Genomic DNA, 24,285 nt, shown 5'->3' on the forward strand with positions numbered 1-24,285 from the left:
GGATGGGGAAGGGGGCCGTGGAGAGGCTGCTGAGAATCATGGACACGGAGATAGAAGAGGAGGGATACATGACTGATGAATGTAAGAGGAAAAAGAATCAAGGTGATAGGTGGTGTTAGAGTGAAGAGCAGAGGTGGTGGACAAAGTGCCACAGACATTCCAAGCAGGGCTGTGACGAATGTCTTCTTGGGGGGCAACAGAGGTATGGAGAGAGATAAAGGGCCATTACAGACAAGTCAGCACAAACATACACACCAACAGACAGGTGCTACATCATGGAAATTGTATGGCATATTGCAGGACAGTGTAAAGGCCAAGGGTATTTCTGAGTATAAGCACAAGTTCTCAACTTCTTGCTCCCCCTTTATCCATGTCTGCGTAGTCATGGGGAAAACCCATTGGCTTCATACACTAACCGTTCTGCCCCTGAACAAGGCAGATAACCCACTGTTCCTAGGCCGTCAGTGAAAATAAGAATTTGTTCTTAACTGACTTGCCTAGTTAAATAAAGGGGGGGAAAGGGCGAGACAAAAACTGCTACACTAGTGCATTCATCCATACCTCAGCTAATATTAGAGACCATGTCCCCTGGCAGCATCCAGCCACAGAGGAAGTCCATCCACAGACAGTCTTAATACACTGTAATGGAATTACATAAACTGGGACTGGCTTGACGCAAATTTAGATGTAATGAATGAGTGGCTTCCTAAAAAAGTCCACTCTTGTCCTGTTATGTTGTGTGGTGAAATGGTGACAGTGGGTAAATGGACACCTTACAAAACACAGAATATGGACTCACTGCCTGGGCTGTGTGGGAGTCGGGAGAACTGTCTCACATTCAAATAAGATATTTGAATATTCAAAACAAGCTGAACATTGTAAATGCAGTTAGTCTTTTCAAACAATATTTGCATGTGTAATGGTTTTGAAATAGGATTTGTGACAGATAATCACAATGCAATGTACTACAGAAATTGATTCTGTTGTCCACATCTTAGTCCTAATTCCAAATTCAGATCCAATTCCTTTCACATTTCCTTAATCCTAGTGAAACCGATAAATGTGTAGTCTGATGACATGGGGAGTTCACCAAGACTGGAACTGAGAACAGTTTGAGGTCAGGGGTCAGCTGTGATGCTACAGAGGGTTTGGTGAGAGGAGTTTCCCTATGGAAAATCCCCAGTATACTGACTACTGATGATAAAGCCAGTGACAGTACCTCCCGGGGCAGAGACCACCTAGGTAGACAACATAGCATGCTTGCTATTAGCATGTCATCTATGAGCTAATGCATGCCTTGCCGTGCACTCTGAGGAAAATCAAGTTGCTATGTTCAGTCAGAGAGGAGAGCTTGACCATTTCATCTCAGTGCTGATGACTATAACAGTGGGTATGTGCAGTATGTTGCCTACAGAGGCTTCTGGCTTCACACATTTCATCAAAGGAACAAACATTCCAAAGTAAATACCATGGTGTTTATTCTAGAACGATATCCAGGTAAGAACATAGAGGGAGAGTATTCCATCAAACTCAGTAGTGAGGATGAGAGGAAGGAAGATAAATCCCCTCAGCATCAAAAGCACACACGCATTCATGCAAGCACACACATTAATGCAAGCTCACACATGCAAGAAGCAGCAGTAGATCAGCTCAGCAGTATATCAACGCTGGAGCAACAGTGCACAGGTTCTGCCACATCAATTATATATCTGCCAGCCTAGTACAACTCCTGGTTGGGCTGATCTGGTGTCAGTTCTGTTGCTCAGCTCAGGAGGGAAAATAGGATCCAACAATCCTCACAAATCTGTAATCAACTGTATTTACAACTGTAATCTGGGCTGCAGCAATTAATCCAGAGATTGTAACTCCCCTGGCCAGTGACATGGAATGTCTACCCACAAATCTGTAATCAGATGTATTTACAACCGTAATCTGGGCAGCAGCAATTAATCCAGAGATTTTAACTCCCACGGCCAGTGACATGGAACGTCTAATCCAGCACATTAGCCAGGTTATCCCTCGTACCCAAGTTTATTGATAAGGGACATACGCAGAGCACCATGGCTGAAAACTGGCTGCCTAATTGGCTAAACAAAGGATTAATTAAAATGTATAATTGCCAGGGCTGCTATCTGAGCAGCTACAAAGAGTGCAATATGGACCCATCATGCCAATCAAAGGCTATTCAACCCGGCACCACTCCGATTAAACAGTATAATAGAGATGTATATAGCTATTTTCAGACCTTTTGTTGTTCCTCAGCATATCTAGATAGAGTAACAATATATACCTGAAGTGATGCACCTTAGCAGTATAATTTATGTGGTTGAAGGGATATGATCTGTTGCATTTCATCACAGACTAGCTAAGGTTAATGGAATCATCCATCATATGGCATCACCTCATAAATCAGAGAGCATAAAGGGAAGATAATGGAAGGATATGAAGTCGTCAAGGTAAGAGCTCTCAGAATTGGGGTCAACAACTTCTATTCTACAGGCAGGCACCAGTACCGTTCATTTAAGTCTCTCCCTCCCTCTCCATCTCTCTACCATAAGCCCTCTTTATTTACCTTTCTCATTACCTCTGCATCTTCACAAGTTCTATCCATCTTACACCAACGTGATTGTCCTACCCTTTCTATGAACCACCTCTCTCTCCCTCCTTCTTCCCCTCTTTCACCCGGAGGGGTATTGACACACATACCCCAGCAGGTGAGGGACGCGGCGAGAAGCCGGCCGTCTAATTGGTCCTTGGTAGAGTCACAGCTGTTGCCCCCAACAAGGGCCTAGCATGAGCTCCTCTCGCCTGCCTCTGAATCGATCGCTCGCCATTGTCTCCCAGGAAGACAGACAGCCAGCTCATCTGTCACCGGGGACTCCTCCATTAAAGAGGCTCCAGGGAGGAGAAGCAGTAAAAACACCAAAAAACAAAGCAGCGCTCCAATACATTATAATGGCTACCCACTGCTGACCATATAGTATCTGGCACTCAGGACCAACTCAGCCAGCCTAGCACTGTCTATTGGTCTAGTAAATAACTCAAAATAGGAATGCTATACTTATATTCACCAATCATTCCATGATGATATCTGACCCTCTCACATTAGACTATACCTCTGCATCCATCAGAGTAAAGATTTTTTTTAAATAGGAAAGTTTTAATCCATCTGGTTAAACTTATTTGATCTAGTTATATGGGCGCTTTGATGTCAAATCCCTGACTGAGAAGCTGTGCCACATTTAAAAAGGTGCCGTTTGCTGCGGTTGCTCCTCTCTTTTAATTAGAGCCAAGGCCATAAAGGAACCAGCTCTACAGCCTGGCTCCCAGAAAGCAAGGGCCACAAATCTCTCTCCCAACTCTCCCGCAGCGATTCAAGTTTAGTCACATTTTGTAGCAAATAAAATGCTCTGTAATTAGTGCTGACAGGTGAAAATACCAGTGCAGAGTGCAAACTCAAAGACAAACACGAGGTTAGAGAAGACCACGCAAACTCAAAGACAAACACGAGGTTAGAGAAGACCACGCAGCTCCCTGGTTTCCATGAGCTGGCTACTAGAACTCTCCAAACGTAAAAGCTTTATCTTTGCAGTGAGTCAAAAATTAAATTACTTTCCGGTCTAAAAGGTGTATGTTCATAGATGGCTCTGTCCATCATGGCTTGAAACATGACATATAGGCCTAGCATAAAATATAGCCATAAGGCCTATGTTTGGTTCATGCTATATTTGTTAACAAAGGCAATTCAAATGCTGAGAGAACAATGTAAACACAGGGTGTGTCGTGCTCAGTCTGATATTACAAAGAATGACTGAGTAACTAGGGAAATATCATGCCAATCTGGCATGTGATACCAAATATATGGGAAAAATGTTGTTTTATCCTAGTTTGACATCAAATGTCATATTAGCGTGTCATCATAGCGTGAGAACACAGACTATAAAACAGTCCATAATTGAATTAAATATTGTGTGCTCGCTGAAAATGAAGGTTTTATGTTGGCCAATTATAGAAAATGATACAGATCTACTGGAGTGCATTTCCCACAGGAGCAGGCCATCCAGCTGCAGACATGCACAGATTAATTTAAATAGCAGTTTAGGACACCCCACATTGATCTACATCAGGCCTGGGTACGGCTGCCTGCTCTTTAACAAGATGACAAACACTATAACATAAAAACAAACCCCAAGAAGATGAACTAAAATGCACTAGTAAACCAAACAAATCTCCTGACCTGTGATATTGCATCTCCCTGCCCGGATGCAAAAAAGCACAATCTAGTCTAGAAATGACTTCTCCCTAAAATAAGTCTTGAGGAGACTAAGTTACCCCCTGAATGTTAAATTTAACTCATGATTAATATTGAATTAATGAAGTTTTAATATTGAAACACTGAAGCAGAGGAGGTCATACATAAAAAAGTGGCTATGGCAGTCAAAGTGTTCAACTCACTGTGCCATAAAAAGTACATATCGTAAATTGTAATGTTGAAAATGTTCAAGTGAAAAACAGAAGTAGGAACAACAAGCATACCAGAAAAGGGCCTAGGTATTAAAAACAACTGAGGACAGGGTTAGTCTTACCTGAGACAGATATCCTCATGGAGGCCTCCAGGGGTCTGTTGTTGTCCAGGGCCTGGCTCAGCCGGATCTCCCCCGTGCTCTGGTTCAGGATGACCAGGTTCAGCTCATTACCAGCCTCAAAGCTGTACTGGAGCTGGTCTGAGGCGTCTGGGTCATGGGCAGGGATCCGCCCGATCACCCCTGTGGGGAAGCTACTGGACTTGTCAGTGACATAGTTATTGAAGATGATCTGGAAGTTTTTCAGCACTGGTACGTTGTCATTCTTGTCAACCAGCTTGATGTGCACAATGGCACGGCTGACAAGTGGGGCTGAGGTGGCCTGGACCACGATGACATACTCTGACCGTGTTTCGTAGTCGAGATCTGTCAGAGCAGTCAGTTCTCCTGAGAAGATGTCCAGCTGGAACACCTCTGGGATGTTTCCCTCTACTATCTGGTACATGATCTGGGCGTTGCTCCCCTCGTCTGGGTCCGAGGCAGATACGTGGGCCACTACCAGGCCTATTGGGCTGTTCTCCTCCACAAATATGTCAAACTCATCCTTCTCAAACACAGGAGGGTTGTCATTGACATCTAGAATGGTCACCTGGATGTCCACGGACGTCTTGAGAGCAGGAACACCTTTATCCACAGCAAAGGCCTGCAGGTTGTAGAATGGCATGTTCTCACGGTCCAGGCGACGCAGCGTTCGCACAATACCAGAGGTGGACTCAATTATGAAGTCTCCATCGCCGTCCTCTCCCCCCTGGAAAGTGTAGAAGACACGTCCATTGAGGCCAGAGTCTCGGTCAGTGGCAGAGACCTGGACGACGCTGGTAAACACTGGCACGTCCTCCATCACAGAGCCTAGGTAGTGGTCTCGGAGGAACCGAGGAGAGTTGTCATTCACATCATTCACCAGGATCTCCAGGTAGGTAGTATCAGACTTCTGTGGGATGCCGTTGTCCCGAGCCGTGATGGCTAACGTGTAGGACACCTGATCTTCATAGTCCAGCTCCATCTGGGTGGTGACAGCGCCTGTGTCGGAGTCGATGTCGAACTGGGGGATGCTGTCATCCATGAAGTAGGTTATACGTGCATTCTCCCCAGTGTCCTCATCTGTAGCACTGATCACCACAACGGTGGTGCCAACAGGTCTGTCCTCATTGATGTTGACGGTATAATGGGAGCTCTGAAACACGGGCCTGTGGGTGTTGGCGTCGGTGACGTTGACGAACACCTTGGCGGTGTCGAAGAGTGTGCCGTCAGACGCAGTGACACTTAGAACGTATTGGCGCTCCAGCTTGTAGTCAAGGGGCAGGGCCAGGGTTATGAGGCCCCCTCCACTCTGGCTGGTGATGGAGAACCTGTTCCTGGTGTTCCCACTGGAGATCTGATACGTCACCACACTGTTGATATCCTGGTCCACTGCAGACACCGTCACCACGCTTGTCCCCACGATGGCGTCCTCATTGAGGCGCATGTAATATGACCTCTGTGTGAACTCTGGGTTGTTGTCGTTGACGTCGAGGATGGTCATGCTAACGCTAGCTGAGGAAGACATCACCGGGTGGCCATGATCACGGGCCTCCACCCCAAAGTTGTAGAAGTCCATGCTCTCCCTGTCCAGATCAGCGGCTACGACTATCCAACCAGTGCTGTTGTTGATGGAGAATGGGAAGTTGGGCATTGTTTCAATGAGGCGGTACTCCAGCCTAGAATTGTCGCCAGAGTCTGCATCAACAGCCTGGATGTGAATGATGGAGTAACCCACTGGCACATTCTCTAGCACAGTGGCCTGGAAGGGGGTGCTGACGAAAATGGGGGTGTTATCATTGACATCCAGCACCTGCACCGTTACCAGGCCACTGATGTTGGAGAGCGGCGGGCGTCCCCCGTCCTGAGCGCGGATGCGAATGGTGTATTCCTTGTTAGCCTCGTAGTCCAACTGACTGACCAGGTCCATCTTGCCTGTCTGGGCGTCAATGTAGAACTGGCCCCTGGTGTTACCACTCATGATGCTGAAGTGAACCATGGCATTACTCCCTCTGTCCTGGTCTGTGGCAATCACCTGCAGGATTTCTGTGTTGGGTGCCATATCCTCCGGAACCTGCACCACATATCGCTTTTCACTGAACTGGGGAGCATTATCATTGTCGTCCTCTACAATAATGTGAACAGTTGCGGTGGCACTGCGGGGGGCGGGGTCACGACCCTGGTCGTTGGCCTCTACCAACAGCATGTAGGCCTCCACCATCTCTCTATCCACTGGGCCCTTCGTGCGGATCACCCCTGACCTGGAGTCAATCTCAAAAACATTGTTCGAACCGTTGCTGTTGAGGACGTGGTACAGGATGTTACCGTTAACCGGGGCGTCTCCGTCTGTGGCCCTGACGGTCAGCACCTCATAGCCGATCTCTAGGTTCTCCCTAACACTCTCCTTGTAGTCCTGTTGCTCAAAGACAGGATCATGGTCGTTACTGTCACTCACTGTGATGGTGAGGGTGGCCATGGCCGTACGGCGGGGAGTGCCATGGTCAACAGCGGTCACACGGAATACATGGGTGTCCTTCTGCTCTCTATCCAGCACCTCCACAGTGGAGACGGCACCATTGACTGGGTCCACAGCAAATAGGTTGTTGGAGCGGCTGTCAAACAGGGCCTCTATGAAGTACTCCAGCCTGCCTGCCTCCCCCTCATCAGCATCTACTGCCTTCAAAACAACTACAGGAGTTCCAGCTGGCTTATTCTCTGCCACTGCTACCTGGTACATAGGAGGCTGAAACTGGGGGCTACTGTTAACAGCCCTCTTGCTCCTGCTCACTATGCCTGATTCAGACTGGGCAGCCTGCTGTAGTAACTTCCCCAAGTGGCCCTGTTTGAAGGAGCCTTGACCCACCCGCCAGTGGACTGAGATGCTGTTCACTCTGGATTCCCTCTCATCTCCTGTGTATTGGTTACAATGTAAGTCTAGCTCAAGAAGTGTGTCGTGTTTCAAACACAGCGTCTTGGACACAAACAACTGCCCCTCAGAAAAATATAACTCCGAACTCCGAATCACCTTGCAGTGCATACTGCTGTGGGTTGGAGAGCCGGGTAGTAGATCCCATACCCGGAGGAGCGCAGTACCAGACTCGTGGCATTCTAACTGATGATTATGGGCTTTAAACAAACTGATTATCTCCAAGTCCCATTGTGATTTCCTTTTGTGTTTACTTGAACAGTTCCTGCCGTGAACATACACATCATACTGGCTTGTGAGGAGGTGCCTCAACCCTGGGACATTGTTCATGCAGTCCACAACAGTGTACACGGTGAAAGGGTTGGAGCTGAGCGAGGCACAATTTAAACTACCTGAAAGGAACACAACGCGCGCGGACGCATCAGTTTCAATAAAGGTCTTTGAGAATTTAGGAGCGATTACCTGATCCAAAGTGCATGCCCCGCTCTGTTCAACACTTGCAATCACCGTCCGCTGCTCCGCATCCTCACTGATGTGTACATTGTAGCAATTCGAGAGTGAAATGAGTTCAAACCAGCCGAAAATAAACAACAAATCCCACTTAATGACGGGCATTGCTCCACGATGATGTTCAACCAGGTTTGAACGTAGGCTAATTACTGCCGCTTTCCTTAAACTTTCAGTCGAGTCGTTCCCTTTTGTTGCCGCGTATCCATGCTTTCACTACTATACAGTAGCTAATCCAATTGAATTGAGAGAAACCGCAGTCACCTTGCTTGCCAAAGCTTCTCACCATGCAAACAAGCCGACACCACCACTCCATCCGCGTGAATGATTAAAATGGCTCCAACTACCCCTGCGCCTTGAGGCTTCTCATTACCATAAACCTGTTTCAGTGTGTTAGAAAGAGAGAGAGAGAGAGAGAGAGATAGAAAGAGATGGAGTGGAGGGGGACGTTCTCACAGGAGCCACACTGAGCTGTAAAGAAAGAGATGACTGGCCTCCTAGTCCCCTTTGAGTGTTTTTGCAGTACATGGATTGCTAAGACTTCCTATAATGCAAAAACGTTTTCCCTATGCCTTCACAAACGCTCTCACTATTTAAACACAGAAATACGCCTAAACTTGTGAGGGTCTTTCAGTTCTCATCCCCGGGGCACAGAAAGAGAGTGAGAAACATTTACTATATTTTCCTACCACCTGCTGGTACATCTGCATTACTGCAGACAGCAATCAGATTGCAACTAATCACATCTACCAGCCAGCTATTTCGGTAGCAATTGACTCTGGGAATGAGGTTAGACTGCAACTCAGCTTTCAAGAGAAGTCCACAGATGTCTTTTACAGTGATCCTGCCGTAGTCATTCAACAGTCTTGATACAATAATCTTAATTCAGCCACCTATCACTGTGAAATGATGTTCAGTTTACAATGTGCACTTAAATCCACATATGGTCAAAGGTACCCGAGGAGACTGCACAAGTGCACATTTAGAAGGCACACGAAGGTCTAGTTCCAGAAGAGATGAGAAATGTATTCCTACATTTATTGATGCGAGTGAAAATCCCCCATGCAGTGTGTGGAGCTGAACTCCTGTGCCCAATGAGTCCTGGTGTCACTAATAAGAAGCTGAGTAGTACTGTAAAAGCACAGTAACCTCAGTGTCCATCGGTTCTCTATAAACAGGTTTATTAAAATGATAATCTTTAGATGACCTAAAACCACTCTGAAGTAAAACATTTCATCCATGTGAGTGATGGACATGCAGAACAGCAAAAATGACAATAAAGATAGCTTTTTACTGTTTTTATTGTTGTTGGAGGCTCTAATACAATATGAATCATAAGCTTTACAAAATTAAAACAAAATACAACAAAAGATTCCCCCCCAAAACAGAAACTGTCAAAAGCTTCTGTCAAGACTCAAAAAGACAAACTGTGAACCCCAACATAGACAAGGGTGAAAGAGAGAAAGAGACAGAGGGAGGGACAGAGGGATGCAAATCGTCATGTTATACACAGTGTAGGGGGGGGGGGGGGGGGGTGTTAATGACATGGGTATACACAGTGAATTTAACAGTCCATCCCCATGTTTTAGCAGTCTACATCTCCATCTAGCCATCCCAAGATCCCATGCTCCCACAGACTCAACGCATGAGGATAGAGTGGGACAAAGAGCAAACCGTTGACCAATCCTGACAATACATAATATCGTGAGACGCCCTCTCCCATTCCGTTCCCTCCAATCTATCGCTTAGGAAATTGACAGCTATATTGACAGCTATATGTCCATACAGATATATAAGGTGGTGGCATAGACACTTTGATATAATGGGTGCAAGTAAGAAAATGTTGGTAAAAATGTAATGTTTGAATGCCCAGCCTGCTCCATCTACAGAACAGTCCGTCAGCCCCGTCCCTTAACCAGAGGATAGGAGAGCTGATGTCACTCATTCAAAACTGACTCAGCTGTGAGAGCGCTATAGGGATGAAAACATTGCCGTCACACTGTAAGATTATCATTAACCGTCATAATACTATCATAATATTCATAACACAAGTCAGAGAGAGCGAGAAGGTGAATGGCTCCATAGAGAATGAGATGCCTCAAAACAATGCGTGCAAATAAAAAAAATGGGAAAAAAAGCTAAGCATTTTTCTCCTTTTTTTGTTTTTTCATGAATGAACAAGGACGCAGCACTGAAACAGGCATACAGGGATGGAAGGAGAGATACAAACAGAAACAGAAAAAATATGGCGGGAGAGGTGGAGAGGGTGTGAGAGGAACAGACAGAGAAAGACAGAAAAAATAACAATAGCATCTCTAGCTTTGCTGTTTGCGTTTAAGTGCCAACATCAGGTCGTTCTTCAGAGCCTCCTGCTTCGATTTGTCAGCCAGGGTCTGAACACTCCTATTAGGGGAGAGAGGGAGGAGTGAGTGGGGCAGATTAAATATACAATAGATTACAAAATCAACCCAACACCTACCCCCTAAGCACTTCTGTAGAATGTTTATTTTTCATCTAAGCAATATGATAAAAGTTCCACTCAGTCTTACAGATGCTAAGGTGAGGCAAGTACCATAAAACTATCCAATAGTTTCAGATATACAGGAGTGTCAAGGGGAATAGGGGTCAATTTGAAACTCAGGAATAGATGTAGTAACAGTGAGTTTGTCAGAAAGCAAATAAGGTACCTAGGTACATGCAGGTTTCATGAAGTTGAATTTAAGATTATCATTGGTATTTTTACCACCTTTTTTTCGATCTTGTCTCATCGCTGCAACTCCCCAAAAGGCTCGGGAAGCGAAGGTCGAGTCATGCATCCGCCGAAACATGACCCACCAAACGGCGCTTCTTAACACCCACCCGGACCAGTGTCGGAGGAAATGCATTTCACCTGACGACCGAGGTCAGCCAGCAGACCTTTTTAAAGCCACTTGGAAAGCAATTTAACACCAATTTAAGGTCTGCGTGCACCACACACACACCTGCTAAATGTTCCTCTCCAGAAATGAGCCCATTTTGGCAAAAAGGAATATTTTTGCCAAAGGCAATAGCCTACATGGATCATATTATCAGGCAGGTGTGCTATTTGAGCAATGAGCATTCTCCTCCAGCCTAAGGGATGTAGTACCATAGTGGCTATGCTACCGATGGCTGAAACATGGTGTTGCACATCTGCATTTGTTTAGGCTACCCCAGTGGGCTAATCGTTAGATAGATCACAAACTAAGTGTTCAGAATTCTGGCTTCAATACCAGCTTAGTACAATGATACTCAATACCACTTTGAAAAAGTGCCTTAAAGTCAAATATACAGCACTGTTATTGTATAAAACAGAGTCAACACTCCATTGCGCTAGGTCACCAGGTATACAGGCTTAGTGTTGTTTATCAAATTGTATAGGCTACCTTGCGCTCTCTTCTCTCTCACTGGCACATGACGCACACACAGAGGAGCACGTGGTTAGATCTCTAACATCTTGAAAGTGCACCTGGAGTATTATTTTATGTTCCATTTCTTTCTTCGGAGTGGCAACAATTAAGCAGTGACACAATATAAAACTGAAACACTGTAGTCATGTCCACCGCAGTTTGGAAGAACTTTGAAAACGGAATTTTATATATTTTAAGACTTAAGGCCTTTAAATCAGATACATTAATTCAAGACAAAGACTTCAAGGACCCGTGGACACCCTGAAGAAAGCCTGATAAACACAGATGGAAAAACAGCAAATTAATTTTGAAACACAATAAGCGGTGAGGATTTCACACTGTCTTTCACTGTTAAGAGGAGGTGCAATCAATGTTAAATGTTTAGACAGGTCAGTTAATCTAGGGCTCTTCCTCATGCAACTCCATGTTGGAACAGCTGCAACAAACACTCCTTGAGAAAACGTCAGGGGGTTGCAACTGTCTGAGAAACCACTCATTCACCACAAACAAAACCACACACCATGCCACTACATTACTTGCCCAATCTCTCTTTCTCTCTCACGCGCAGGCACACACACTCCAATGCCACAGATACACACAGCGTGTTGTCCCATGCCAGACGATACCTCTGGCCCTAGTCAATGAAGATCTGGCGCTGGGTGAGGACCTGAGACAGCTCCTTCTGGAGCTGCCGGTACTTTTGGTTATCAGGCAAAGAGTCAATAGATCTAAAGCACAGTGGAGAGGGGGCAAGAGGTAAAGGAGGAGAGGGACAGGCAGACAAATGAAGGACAAGTGAATATAGAGTAGAGATGGAAGGACAGCAGGAGGAGGAGAGGAGATAGTGGGATGAAAGAGAGAACAGGAAGAAAATGGGATTGAATTGGGGAAATGGAAATAAATAAACAGGGTTGGAATTATAGAACTATAGAACTGAAAAACATGGGAAGCAGATAACACAATATGGAAGAAAAAAAGAGGGAAAATCCCAGTTAACAGATACAGCCATGGGTAAAAAGGAGTACGGAGGAACTCCCGAGTGGCGCAGCGGTCTAAGGCACAGCCGGCCATGACCGGGACACCCAAGAAGCGGCACACAATTGGTTCAGCATCGTCCGGGTTAGGGGAGGGTTTGACCGGACAGTATTTACTTGTCACATCGCGCTCTAGCTATTCCTTATGGCTGGCCAGGCGCCTGAAAGCTGACTTCAGTCGCCAGCTGGACGGTGTTTCCCCCGACACATTGGTGCGGCTGGCTCCTGGGTTAAGCGAGCAGTGTGTCGAGAAGCAGTGCGGCTTGACAGGGTCGTGTTTCGGGGGGATGCATGGCTCTCGACATTCGCCTCTCCGGAGTCCATAGGGGAGTTGCAGCAATGGGGCAAGACTAACTACCAATTGGATATCATGAAATTGTGGAGAAAATGGGGTAAAAGTACATTAAAAAAAAAGAGTATGGGTGAAAGAGGCCAAACAAAAAATGCAGTAGATGAGTATCAAAACCAGGGATGGGCAACTGATGCGGCCCGCAGCACCTCTTTTGAAGGCCCTCAGATCAAATGTTTTATTATCGCTGTCAAGTGGGGGCCAACTCCTCGAATGAGTTCAGGTTGTGGTTCGCACCCCCATCGAAGTTGCCCAAACCTGATCAAAACTGGTGTATCATGGGTAAATTATGAGACTGACTGATCTACAAATAATATTGATTAGCTATTAAGGATACAAGGTGATTTGTAGATCAGTCAATCTCAACTCGCCTTTAAAAGGTAGCTGCAATGTCGAATGCGCACACTGACTTTCTACCAATGTGACGTGTGTGTGCCCCTGCATACCTCAAGCCATTGACGATGTCCTTGGTCTTCCCAAAGTAGATCTCATTGAGTGTGGAGCGAATCTTATTCTCCATATCCTGAGGTTACAAAGTCATTCACATACAAACATTAATCTTGTGATATCAATATACTGCAGTCATTTTACTGTAACTAAACACAGTATTACTGTATACATTTAAGTATTACTTGGTTCACATGGGTTTACTCTATAATTATTTCAGCTAAGGAATCCATGTGAACCACCATGTGCGTAACTCTATATGTCAGTGAGTGAGAGTGTATAAGGGCATGCACGCATAAGGTGTAGTTCTTCCCACCTCCACCAGGCGGCCAATGTTGGCAATGTGTGGGGAGGACTCTCCAACTGTCTCGTCTTTCTCCATCTGGAAGTAAAAGATAGGGATGAGGGTATTGTAAAGTCCAGTACAGTAGTAGTGGAGATAAGAATGTTGCAACAAGTAAACCAAAAGACATAGATCACGAAAGCATGCGGACAACCCCCTCCCACCACATAGTTGTATGTAGACTGAAAAAAAAAAAAAAAAAACATGCGACAATTTCAAATATTTTACTGAGTTATAGTTCATAAGGAAATCAGTCAATTGAAATAAAATTCAATAGGCCCTAATCTACAGATTTCACATGACTGGGAATACAGACCTGCACCCGTTGGTCGCAGATCGCTAAATTATTATTTTTTTCAAAAAGTAGGGCCGTGGATCAAAAACCAGTCAGTATCTGGTGTGACCACCATTTGCCTAATGCAGCGCAAAATATCCTTCGCAGAGTTGATCAGGCTGTTGATTGTGGACTGTGGAATGTTGTTCCACTCCCCTTCAATAACTGTGCGAAGTTTCTGGATATTGGTGGGAACTGGAACACACTGTCATACACTTTGATCCAAAGCATCCCAAACCTGTTCAATGGGTTACATGTCTGGTGAGTATGCAGGCCATGGAAGAAGAAACATTTTCAGCTTCCAGGAATTGTGGGGCCTTGCATTCTGCTGAAACATGAGGTGATGGCGGCATATGAATGGAACAACAATGAACCTTGCGACGGTATCTGTACGTTCAAATTGCCATTGAAAAAATGCAATTGTGTTCGTTGTCCGTAGCTTATGCCTGCTCATACCATAAACCCACCACCATGGAGCACTCTATTCACAATGTTGACATCAGCAAACCACTCTCCCACACAACACCATTTGTCCTCTGCCCAGTACAGTTGACACTGGGATTCATCCGTGAAGAGCACACTTCTCTAGAATGCCAGTGGCTATCGAAGGTAAGCATCTGCCCATTGAAGTCAGTTACGAAACCAAACTGCAGTCAGGTCAAGACCCTGGTGAGGAAAACGAGCAGTGTAAGTTCAGTGTAAGTACCTGTCTTGTCAGACTGCCACCCAGGTTCATGGTTCCGGACCCGGTCTTGGTCGTCTGAAGCCACAGCATGACAGTGGAGGTGAGTTTGTAGTGAGCGGTCCGTCCGCTGGACTTCTCCTGCACCTCCACCACATGGATGGAGTCCCAGCAGCCTTTGATCTTCTTGGAGCCGTCTCCGGCCTTCTTGATGAGGATGACCCCGGCGAAGCCATGATCCAAGTCCCACAGGTATACAGAGGAAACACCGCCCTCAAAATACCTAACAAACACAGAGGGCATGGATAATAAGACTGTCATTGGTGGTTTTATCAGGTTCTCTCTTTGCGTCATAGACGTGGTATATCATCTGCCATACAAAAGGTTGGAATGCTGTTTTGGCCAATCAACATTGCGGATCCCAACTTCTCGTTTTATAATGTGTTAATGATATTACTATGGTAGAATGATAAGCAAACGTCTGTGTACTGGTTTGCTGGTAACACTAGTGGCCTACTTGTATTAACAGGTCTCTGTACTGGTTTGCTGGTAACACTAGTGGCCTACTGGTATTAACGGGTCTCTGTACTGGTTTGCTGGTAACACTAGTGGCCTACTGGTATTAACGGGTCTCTGTACTGGTTTGCTGGTAACACTAGTGGCCTACTGGTATTAACGGGTCTCTGTACTGGTTTGCTGGTAACACTAGTGGCCTACTGGTATTAACAGGTCTCTGTACTGGTTTGCTGGATACAGTAGTGGACTACTGTTACTCACAGGTCTCTGTACTGGTCGAAAGCGTTGTTGGCCTCAACCTCTAGTTTGCGCAGGCGGGCAGATGGCATGGCACCATCGTCGATGGGAGGCTCATACTTATTACTCCATGGGGATCTGAGAAACAAGAACACAAGAATGAGTAAGAGTAAATCCAAATCAAGGGTTGTCACTCTGTATCATTTGTGTGCGTGGTCATATTTCCATGTTTGACAACCAAATCATTCTAAGTAATTGTTATATACCAGGCATGGTTCCTGATGACATTGTGGGAAAGAAAGGACGGCGGTAAAAGAGGAGCTGCAGGCTGTCAGGTCTTACCTGTAGGAGTCACCATCTCTGTTGTAGTCACAGAGCAGGTAGTCTTTGCCCACCACTTTGTCCCGGGCGATCTTCAGAGGCTGGTCCACAGAGGAGAGCAGGTCCTCACATAGACTGGGCACCTGGACACACACACACACAGGGAGAGATAGCTTTCACGACATGTAACAACACACTTTCGATAGTATTCTACATGCTCACACAAACACACTTTCAACAAGAAACTTACAAGCAAAGCTTCTCGCAAACTTACATAAACATTCAAATGATCTCCAAAACATTTACTAAAATAAGTCTCTCACTTTCAACTATATTTCCAAAAAGCAATTTAAGCATACTGTACAATTTCAGACACAAAACAGTTTATTTAAAACAGGTACCATAGTAACTTACGAACAACCGATTTCATATACAGCTAATATGATTTGAAACCTATCGATTTGTACTTGTGCATCAACCCACTAAAAGCCCATTTAAGATAAATAGAGCAATGACTCACATAGTTCGAGTCTTGAATTTAGTCTGACTACTGATTACAAGGGTGTGTGTCTAGGGTGGTGGTGCTGGGGGTAGCAGGAAGCAAATTTACTAAAAGAACGTTGTCTTTGGCAATTCAATCCACCTTTAACAGTTGCCAACTATGCTGGGCTAGACAGTAGGGGTAGAGAGAGGGCATAATGTGCGTGAGAAACAGATGAGGCGGGGAGACAAGAGAATACCGGCATATGATATCCTTGAATCAATATGAGGGGGAAATAAGGTTAAGCTGTTTTTTTCCTCATTCCGCCTCCTTGCTAAGTGGGAAATGACAGAGGGAGGGAGAGGAGGGAAAGAATTTGAAGGGATATCAATGGGTCTCAGGGGATAAAGGGGTACAAATAACTTCTCAGAGTGACATGGACCCCCCCTCCCTCCTACCCACTCCTTAATCAGAACACACAGACACAATGCCTTCTCTGTTCCCTGGACACAGCCCCACACACCTGGCAACCACCAGACACACAGAGGGGGAACAGGGACAGACAGAAGGGGGAGACGGTGGTCGAAAGTAGAATCACAGAGGAAATAGAGTGGGTTGGGGGGACAGAAGAGTAGAGAGGGGGAAAGGGTAGTGCTAGAGGAGGACATGGGAAGTGAGCTCATTGGATTCCCAACCATCAGGAGTGAGTGTAAGGAGAGGGCGGGGGCTAAATGGGCCCATGTAGAGTGATTGACAGCTTTTCTAATGACCGCTAACAACTAGCTACATAGGAGCGGGCTGAGGCGGTGAAGGAGAGTGCTGGTGCCCAGGGGAGAGAGGTGTCAAAGGGGAGAAGGAAGGAAGAGGAGCAGACTGGGGTCTGAAGGGAAGAATGGATATGACCATAAAAAAAACGTGGAGAACGATCACTGGAGAAAGTGTGGTTTGATTTATGTCCAATTCAGGTTAATCTCTCAGATCTGGTTGCACTATGGGAGATTTCAAGCACAGTCCCGGCTGTGTATAGGACTGTGATTGGTTGTCGTCTACCGGCAACTCACCAAGTCGATGAGGTCACTGAGGTTCTTCTCGATCTGCTGGGGAGGCAGACGCCTCATCAGGTCCAGAGCACAATCCAGCTGCTGGTCATTCTGAAATACACAATGAGTCAGCTTTTGATACACATTCCTACATACAAAATGCATAGGCCTAGTTCTGCAAAAGAAAGTCTAAAAGCAAGTTGTACTTTACATTTTTTGTCCATTTCACAAGAGAAAATGTGTGTTTCACTGTTCATTTTACATTGATTGGAAGCTAATTTGAACCTTGCCAAGTTCACCCCTGCACAAAAATTCTCAACAGTTTAGGCGGGTCTTGGAACATAACAGGCTAGCTGTTTTAACAGTTTCATTCCTCTTCTGAGATTAAATTGACTTTTAAAAATGCTAAAATGCATCACCATCACTGTCTGAATTGAATCAACTACGGTAAAATAGATTGAATTGAACACAGAGCAAACAAAGCTTGATGCATGTTACCTTCTTACGGTGATAGGACAGGGGCGAGCCAAGCCAAGCCAGGCAGTGACTAGGCTATGTAGGGAACATTCAAACCCTGGCAAACATAGCCATACACTCACTTAGGCGGTAAACCGTATGTATTGAGGAGTATTTGGAAATCGTTTTTCTAAACATTTTAATATTTGTAGCTACTTTTTAAGGAAATACCTGCAGTCAACTTGTGCAATATGTTAGAATATAAAGCAGATTGCGTTCTTCATTTCACCTGTCACATTATGAAGCTTACCGTACTTCCACAGAACAGTTTAGCCAGTCACATGTTTGTAAATAGCACAACTGGAGAAAGCAGGAGCAGGTGAGTTTAGCTGTGTATTGACAAGGGCCTGGAAGCCACAAGTAGGCTAAATGAGCTTAGAATTGAAACGCCAGGTCTTTTTTGCAAAAACTATGCATATGGCCGGCACGGTCGCTTCAAAACAGCATCTAGGATGTCATCTAGTGTATATATAAATCATTGGGCTGGACTCATTGGTGGGTCACAACAAGTTCACGCCCCAGGACGGTATGACGATATGAAAATCCGGATACCGCTCAACTCTACACATCCTGAGATTACAAAAGTCATAGAGCTAGCTGCTTATGGTTTCAGTCACGAGACTTTATCAAAACAAAACTAAGTGGCATGAGACAAAGTTCTGGATTTGCCCCCAAATAGCCTAGTTGTTCATGTGACAAGCCCATCTAGTAGCCAACACTAGGTCTGGGCCTAACTGCAGTTGGTCTGGACCAATGATGTATATAAACCCTGTCTGTTGATGCTATGTTTTGGCCATGGAGAGGCTTTGAAGCTACCGGTCGGCCATATTAGCACTCCTCAGAAAAGCAATCCTCCATAGGAATGAATGGAATTCTACAGTATTTCATGTTTAGCTCACATAATATAATAAAAGTATGCATAAAGGTGTTAAATATAATAAACATGCCCAAAAACAAAATGTAGACATTGGTAAATGCATTTCTATAACTTCATTTTTTTTTAAATGACTATGGTGGGGGAGTGGCAAGACGGCTTCAAAATAGCATCCAGTATGTAATCTAGTGTATATATAAATCATCGGCCTGGACTCATTGGTGGGTCACAACAAGTTCACGCCCCTTGGCAGATTCCTTTAGGGAGAGTCTAAAACCACAACTGGGCCTTGGATAAAAACATTGGTTTTGTTTACTTGTAGGGGCAAAATAAAACACTAAAAACCTTTTGACTGGGTCAAAGATTTGTTTTTAAATTGATAGGCCTAACCATGGTAGTTGGAAGACAGATTGACTGGTTACCATATAAGGCAAGGCTTTTAATCATCCTGTTATTGATACAGGCCCGTCATTTTATGGTATCTGGAAAGGTCAACATTTTTTGAATGCTTGAGCGCTCATAAATGAAGACAAGTTTCCAGCAACTGAAAATGTTACTAACCCTTAACAAAAATATGAACAATTCACTCCACTGCCTTTTCTACCAGAAAACTCTGCAAGTACAAACCTTTGCGAGGAAAGAAAAGAGTGCACATTTTCAAAATGACTCATTCGTGGAGAATGAGTAGCCATTAACTCAATAATCTGCTCCTACAAGCGAGGATTTTTCACTGTGATGTGAAATTGTCTAATTTGTCTCAGTTGATTGTCGATAACTAAATGGCTGGTTTAGTGAGTCGGTCCTAGTCTTTTCGAACTGGCCAGAGATGTGCCCTGGGAGACCAATATTGAGGAAGTCATAAGGCAGTTCTTCCTTGATCTAACTAGAGGTCGACCGATTAATCGGAATGGCCGATTAATTAGGGCCGATTTCAAGTTATCATAACAATCGGAAATCGGTAATTTTGGGCGCCGATTCATTTTAAAGATCTTTATTTAACTAAGCACGTCAGTTAAGAACACATTCTTATTTTCAATGACGGCCTAGGAACGGTGGGATAACTGCCTTGTCAGCTCGGGGGATCCAATCTTGCAACCTTACAGTTAACTAGTCCAACGCAATAACGACCTGCCTCTCTCTCGTTGCACTCCACAAGGAGACTGCATGTTACGCGAATGCAGTAGGCCAAGGTAAGTTGCTAGCCAGCATTAAACTTATCTTATAAAAAACTATCACTAGTTAACTACACATGGTTGATGATATTACTAGATGTTATCTAGCGTGTCCTGCGTTGCATATAATCTGACTGAGCATACAAGTATCTAAGTATCTGACTGAGCAGTGGTAGGCAGAAGCAGGCGCGTAAACATGAATTCAAACAGCACTTTCGTGCGTTTTGCCAGCAGCTCTTCATTGTGCGTCAAGCATTGTGCCGTTTATGACTTCAAGCCTATCAACTCCCGAGATGAGGCTCGTGTAACCGAAGTGAAATGGCTAGCTAGTTAGCGCACGCTAATAGCGTTTCAAACGTCACTCGCTCTGAGCCTTCTAGTAGTTGTTCCCCTTGCTCTGCATGGGTAACGCTGCTTCGATGGTGGCTGTTGTCGTTGTGTTGCTGGTTCGAGCCCAGGGAGGAGCAAGGAGAGGGACGGAAGCTATACTGTTACACTGGCAATACTAAAGTGCCTATAAGAACATCTAATAGTCAAAGGTTGATGAAATACAAATGGTAAAGAGAGAAATAGTCCTATAATTCCTATAATAACTACAACCTAAAACTTCTTACCTGGGAATATTGAAGACTCATGTTAAAAGGAACCACCAACTTTCATATGTTCTCATGTTCTGAGCAAGGAACTGAAACATTAGCTTTCTTTCATAGCACATATTGCACTTTTACTTTCTTCTCCAACACTTTGTTTTTGCATTATTTAAACCAAATTGAACATGTTTCATTATTTACTTGAAATTGATTTTATTGATGTATTATATTAAGTTAAAATAAGTGTTCATTCAATATTGTTGTAATTGTCATTATTACAACAACAAAACAAGAAACAAACAAACAAAAAAACGGCCGATTAATCGGTATCGGCTTTTTTGGTCCTCCAATAATCGGTATTGGCGTTGAAAAATCATAATCGGTCAACCTCTAACACCTCAGGGCTCAGACTTGTCTTTTATAATACAGGCCTGCTCGACTTTGTCAGACAAGCCCATATAAATGAATGTGATTGAACTGAACTTCAGAAAGGATGAATATGGATTGAGTCATGGCATCAGTCGGTCTCTCCACAAGCTCCCTGTCTGTTCACTTACTGAGGAGATCTAGCAGAGGCCCAGAAGGGATTGTGGGTAATAGGGAGAAGCTGAGCTAGCAGACAAGGCCACATAGCAGAGCCTTCCCGGATGGTGTTCTTCTCTCACTGAACTATGCGGTGAGCAGCAGAACAGTAGCGTGGAGGGCAGGCCAGCCACAACATGAAACCACTGAGAAATGTACAGGACTGAGATTTGGCAAGGAGATAAGGAGCTGCAGGCCAGAGAGGGTCCATAAAAATGTTGCGCTTCACCAATACATTTGTGAAAACAAAGATAATCTTTGTATTACGGAAATTAATCAAAGTGCTTTGACTGATGAAGGATTATTATTTTTAATGACATTATGTTCTGGGCCCCCAGGCATCATGAAGTGAGCTAAACTTTCTAAATAATAGCACTGATTGACCGATGACAACTTTTGCTTTAAATTGAAACTTTTCAGCAACCCCAGGCAGTGTAATCTGAGAATTTTGTGTAAGTGAAGCTCGCTGCTGTGCAACATTTCAGATACTTGTTTTGTCTGTGAGGTGATCTATTGCCTCACACTGAATGTAATTCCACTGCTCTATCACTAGTTTTTAGGGAACTCACAATACTTTGGTGCCAATACAATATGTATTGCAATTCTCACGATTCAATATGCATGCTACTCAATATTGTGATTTCGATATTCCAAACATATTGCTCACTATATGTCTGCTGCAGAGGGACAAGAGAGCCATGAGAAAACCAGTTTTGATCAGTCATGGAAATAAAAGTGCGGTAAACAAATTGGCTCCCTATTTAAAAAGAATATGGAGAACAAGCTATGAGGGAAAAATACTGTTTTGGTGCAGGTACAGCCAACTAGCGCAAAAATAATATCCCGATATGTAACTGTATCAACCCCCCCCCTCCCCCATCACGACTAGCTACATACATTCAGTCCGAGCCTGATGTCAAAGTGAGGGGCGTTGTACAAAACACCCACCAGAATGGTTTGAATGTGTTCACATTTGATAAGCTGTCAGGAAGGAGAGAAAATCTTGACTCATTGTGGAGACAATATGTTAGTGGGCATGGCGTTTGGTCGCAGTGTTGTGGACGGGTAACCAGGCAAGATGATCTCTGTGCTGTATTGAAGTTATACTGTAAAATACTTTCATTTCAGTCAAAACAAATGTGATCATCTACCTGGAAAGTCAACAGTCCATGAATATTCCTTGATTCCCACCTAATAAAATACAACGGTCAATGACATGGGATTGTTGTGTATGTATGAACTCAACCGAGGAATGCAGGTATCTGAAGCAAGTCAAGTCACACTCATCAAATCTGCACTAATGCAGTTCCGACTATAGTCATATTATAATGAAAGTCAAGAAATCTAGTAAGTACTGAAAAATACTATCTAGCGCAGGAAACACATTCTTGAAAGATGTAAAGATTAGGCAATATCTCAGTCTGTCTGTAGAGACCACCAATCTAAAGTCTCCTACTGTCATTCTCATAAACAAAACACACCAACTGACAGATACCAATATACAATACAGATAAATTCGATAAAATACCAACTCAATGTCTTTGAATCAATACCAAGTCATCAGATGAAACCAAGGTAGAGACTACAAGCCAGATAAGAGCAGCTGGCTATAGGAGAATCACACACCCAAAATCATTCTTTCCCTAAACAAACTTCAGTCTGCTTTCTCCTGAACACAGCCAAGGTATTCAGATCATGTACTGCATGCCCTCTCTCACACTTTTGGTTTCTATCTAGGCTGTTCTGGGCAGATGAAATAGTCTTGTTCAGCCGACACCTGCGCTCCCTGACACTGTGTTTACCAACGGCCCGGTCTTGTGTAAACACTGGACCAATTGCCACAGGGTTCCAGAGGCGGCGGTGAGGCTGGACCAACAGGATGGATGAGGTGAAGTCAGGGGGTGGCTGGGGAGACAAGCCATCTGCTCTCTACTATAGGAATATTGTATCAGACATTCATTCCAAGCGTGAGACATTCATAAAAGGGGGACTATTGACTCCAGTGGAGTTGGAGGTGAAGAACAGTGTGAATGTTGCTAGTTGACAGGGCAGCCACACATCACTTCAAATGTTTAAATCCATTAGGTATTTAAAAATATTTTGCTATATTGGAAAATAGACATACAAGTGACAACGCTGGTTGAATTTCCTTATTCAGGTGCACCACAATAAGCTTAAAATTCAAGGATGTTTGATGTGTGAATATTCTTTCCTATTAGTATTTAAAGGTTAGTTACATTATTGCGCAAAACGGTGGGTAAGTGGTGTAAAACGTGTTATACAAAGTTACACTGACGGTGGTGTCAACAAAAGTCACTTAACACGTAAATCACATTGTTGAGGCCAAGTAAAAGTTATGAATTGTGGTTTACGTGTCACCTCCAATCCATGCGAGAGAATGGGCGGAGCAGGCCGATTTTAGCGACAGGCAACCCGGCGCTTGTACTATTTTAACCATGGGGTGTGTGTCTGGAAGAGGAGGGGGTGGCGAGAGCGAGACCCTAGTCTCTAATCCCTGAACTAGTTTCTCAATCCAAAACATCCTGCAACTTCAACAAATTGGCTAGTTAACAATGAAATTCGTACTAGCAATCATAGGTCGTTTAGTTAACTGTGAGTAGCGTATATTCATGTCTATGCCATTTTCGAAACGCAACACAGCACTTCCTATAAAAGGACAGCTAGCTACTGTAGCTGGCTAATATCCCTTAGTAGCCCCACCAAAATCTACCCATCCCCATTCCTCCAGCTCGTCTCCGCGGCCTTACCATGTCTGCGGCGCTCGGTGACGATCTCGGAGGGCAAATATGTTTTCGCCGATGGCTTTACACGTTCGTTGTATTGTGCTTGCACGACTTGTTCGTCTATGCTATTGTTGTTTTTACCCCCACCAGATAGATGTTGTTACGCCTCCCTCACTGAACCCAGCCTTGTCAGCGAATTCACTTCCTCAACCGGGGTACAGGAAGGAAGGGGGACGGAGAAAACAAGCGGCGATTGCATATCCGGGTCACGCTACTCGGTCTCTGAAGCAGCCAATCGGAGAGGAGTAAGTAAGGTATTGCCAAGTATGGAAAGAGGAGAGGAGTGGTGAGTGGTAAAAAGTAGCCTATATACAGAACGAACAGAGAGGGCGATAGAGGGAAGGAATGATAACGGGGCTCCTACACTGAACACTTTTACTCATGCTTGTCATAATAATACTCTGATCTACAAGATTCATATTTTATTATTTGTAAGAAGGGTACAAGATCCTGATGTAGTCTGTATGTGACCACACCAGGACTAAGTGGTCTAACGAATAA

At 44.5% G+C, this 24,285-nt stretch overlaps 2 protein-coding genes across 3 annotated transcripts in view; both read right to left on the bottom strand.

The window, feature by feature from the left end:
• LOC139371115 (cadherin, EGF LAG seven-pass G-type receptor 2) overlaps nucleotides 1-8,157 on the bottom strand; it is an 82,909-nt gene extending 74,752 nt beyond the window's left edge. Inside the window, exon 1 of the mRNA XM_071111193.1 lies at nucleotides 4,587-8,157. Within this exon, the coding sequence (XP_070967294.1) occupies nucleotides 4,587-8,142 (3,556 nt within the window). The 5' untranslated portion in view covers nucleotides 8,143-8,157. The remainder of the gene's footprint in view (nucleotides 1-4,586) is intronic.
• A 1,160-nt stretch (nucleotides 8,158-9,317) lies between these two features.
• On the bottom strand, nucleotides 9,318-23,979 carry LOC139371116 (capping actin protein of muscle Z-line subunit beta). Of its 2 annotated transcripts, XM_071111194.1 has the most exons (9): nucleotides 23,749-23,979; nucleotides 17,268-17,357; nucleotides 15,747-15,868; nucleotides 15,429-15,542; nucleotides 14,676-14,934; nucleotides 13,609-13,674; nucleotides 13,292-13,368; nucleotides 12,089-12,190; nucleotides 9,318-10,437 (listed from the first exon to the last, which is right to left on the bottom strand). In XM_071111194.1, the coding sequence occupies exons 1-8, from the start codon at nucleotides 23,749-23,751 to the stop codon at nucleotides 12,097-12,099; spliced, it is 825 nt and encodes a 274-aa protein (XP_070967295.1). In that variant the 5' UTR covers nucleotides 23,752-23,979; the 3' UTR covers nucleotides 9,318-10,437; nucleotides 12,089-12,096. The 2 variants fall into 2 exon arrangements, with proteins under 2 accessions (XP_070967295.1, XP_070967296.1); XM_071111195.1 differs by lacking the exon at nucleotides 12,089-12,190 and having other exon boundaries at nucleotides 23,749-23,968.
• Between the last annotated feature and the right edge of the window lie 306 nt (nucleotides 23,980-24,285).

This window comes from Oncorhynchus clarkii, chromosome 17, assembly GCF_045791955.1.
Source record: "Oncorhynchus clarkii lewisi isolate Uvic-CL-2024 chromosome 17, UVic_Ocla_1.0, whole genome shotgun sequence".
NCBI classification, from domain to species: domain Eukaryota; kingdom Metazoa; phylum Chordata; class Actinopteri; order Salmoniformes; family Salmonidae; genus Oncorhynchus; species Oncorhynchus clarkii.

Excerpts from the sequence above, each read along its gene's own strand:
- LOC139371116 (XM_071111194.1), bottom strand. Across the intron at positions 15,543-15,746 it reads AGAGATGGTGACTCCTACAG|ATCCCCATGGAGTAATAAGT; the intron begins GTAAGACCTGAC and ends CTTGTTTCTCAG. Across the intron at positions 13,369-13,608 it reads ACATTGGCCGCCTGGTGGAG|GATATGGAGAATAAGATTCG; the intron begins GTGGGAAGAACT and ends TTGTAACCTCAG.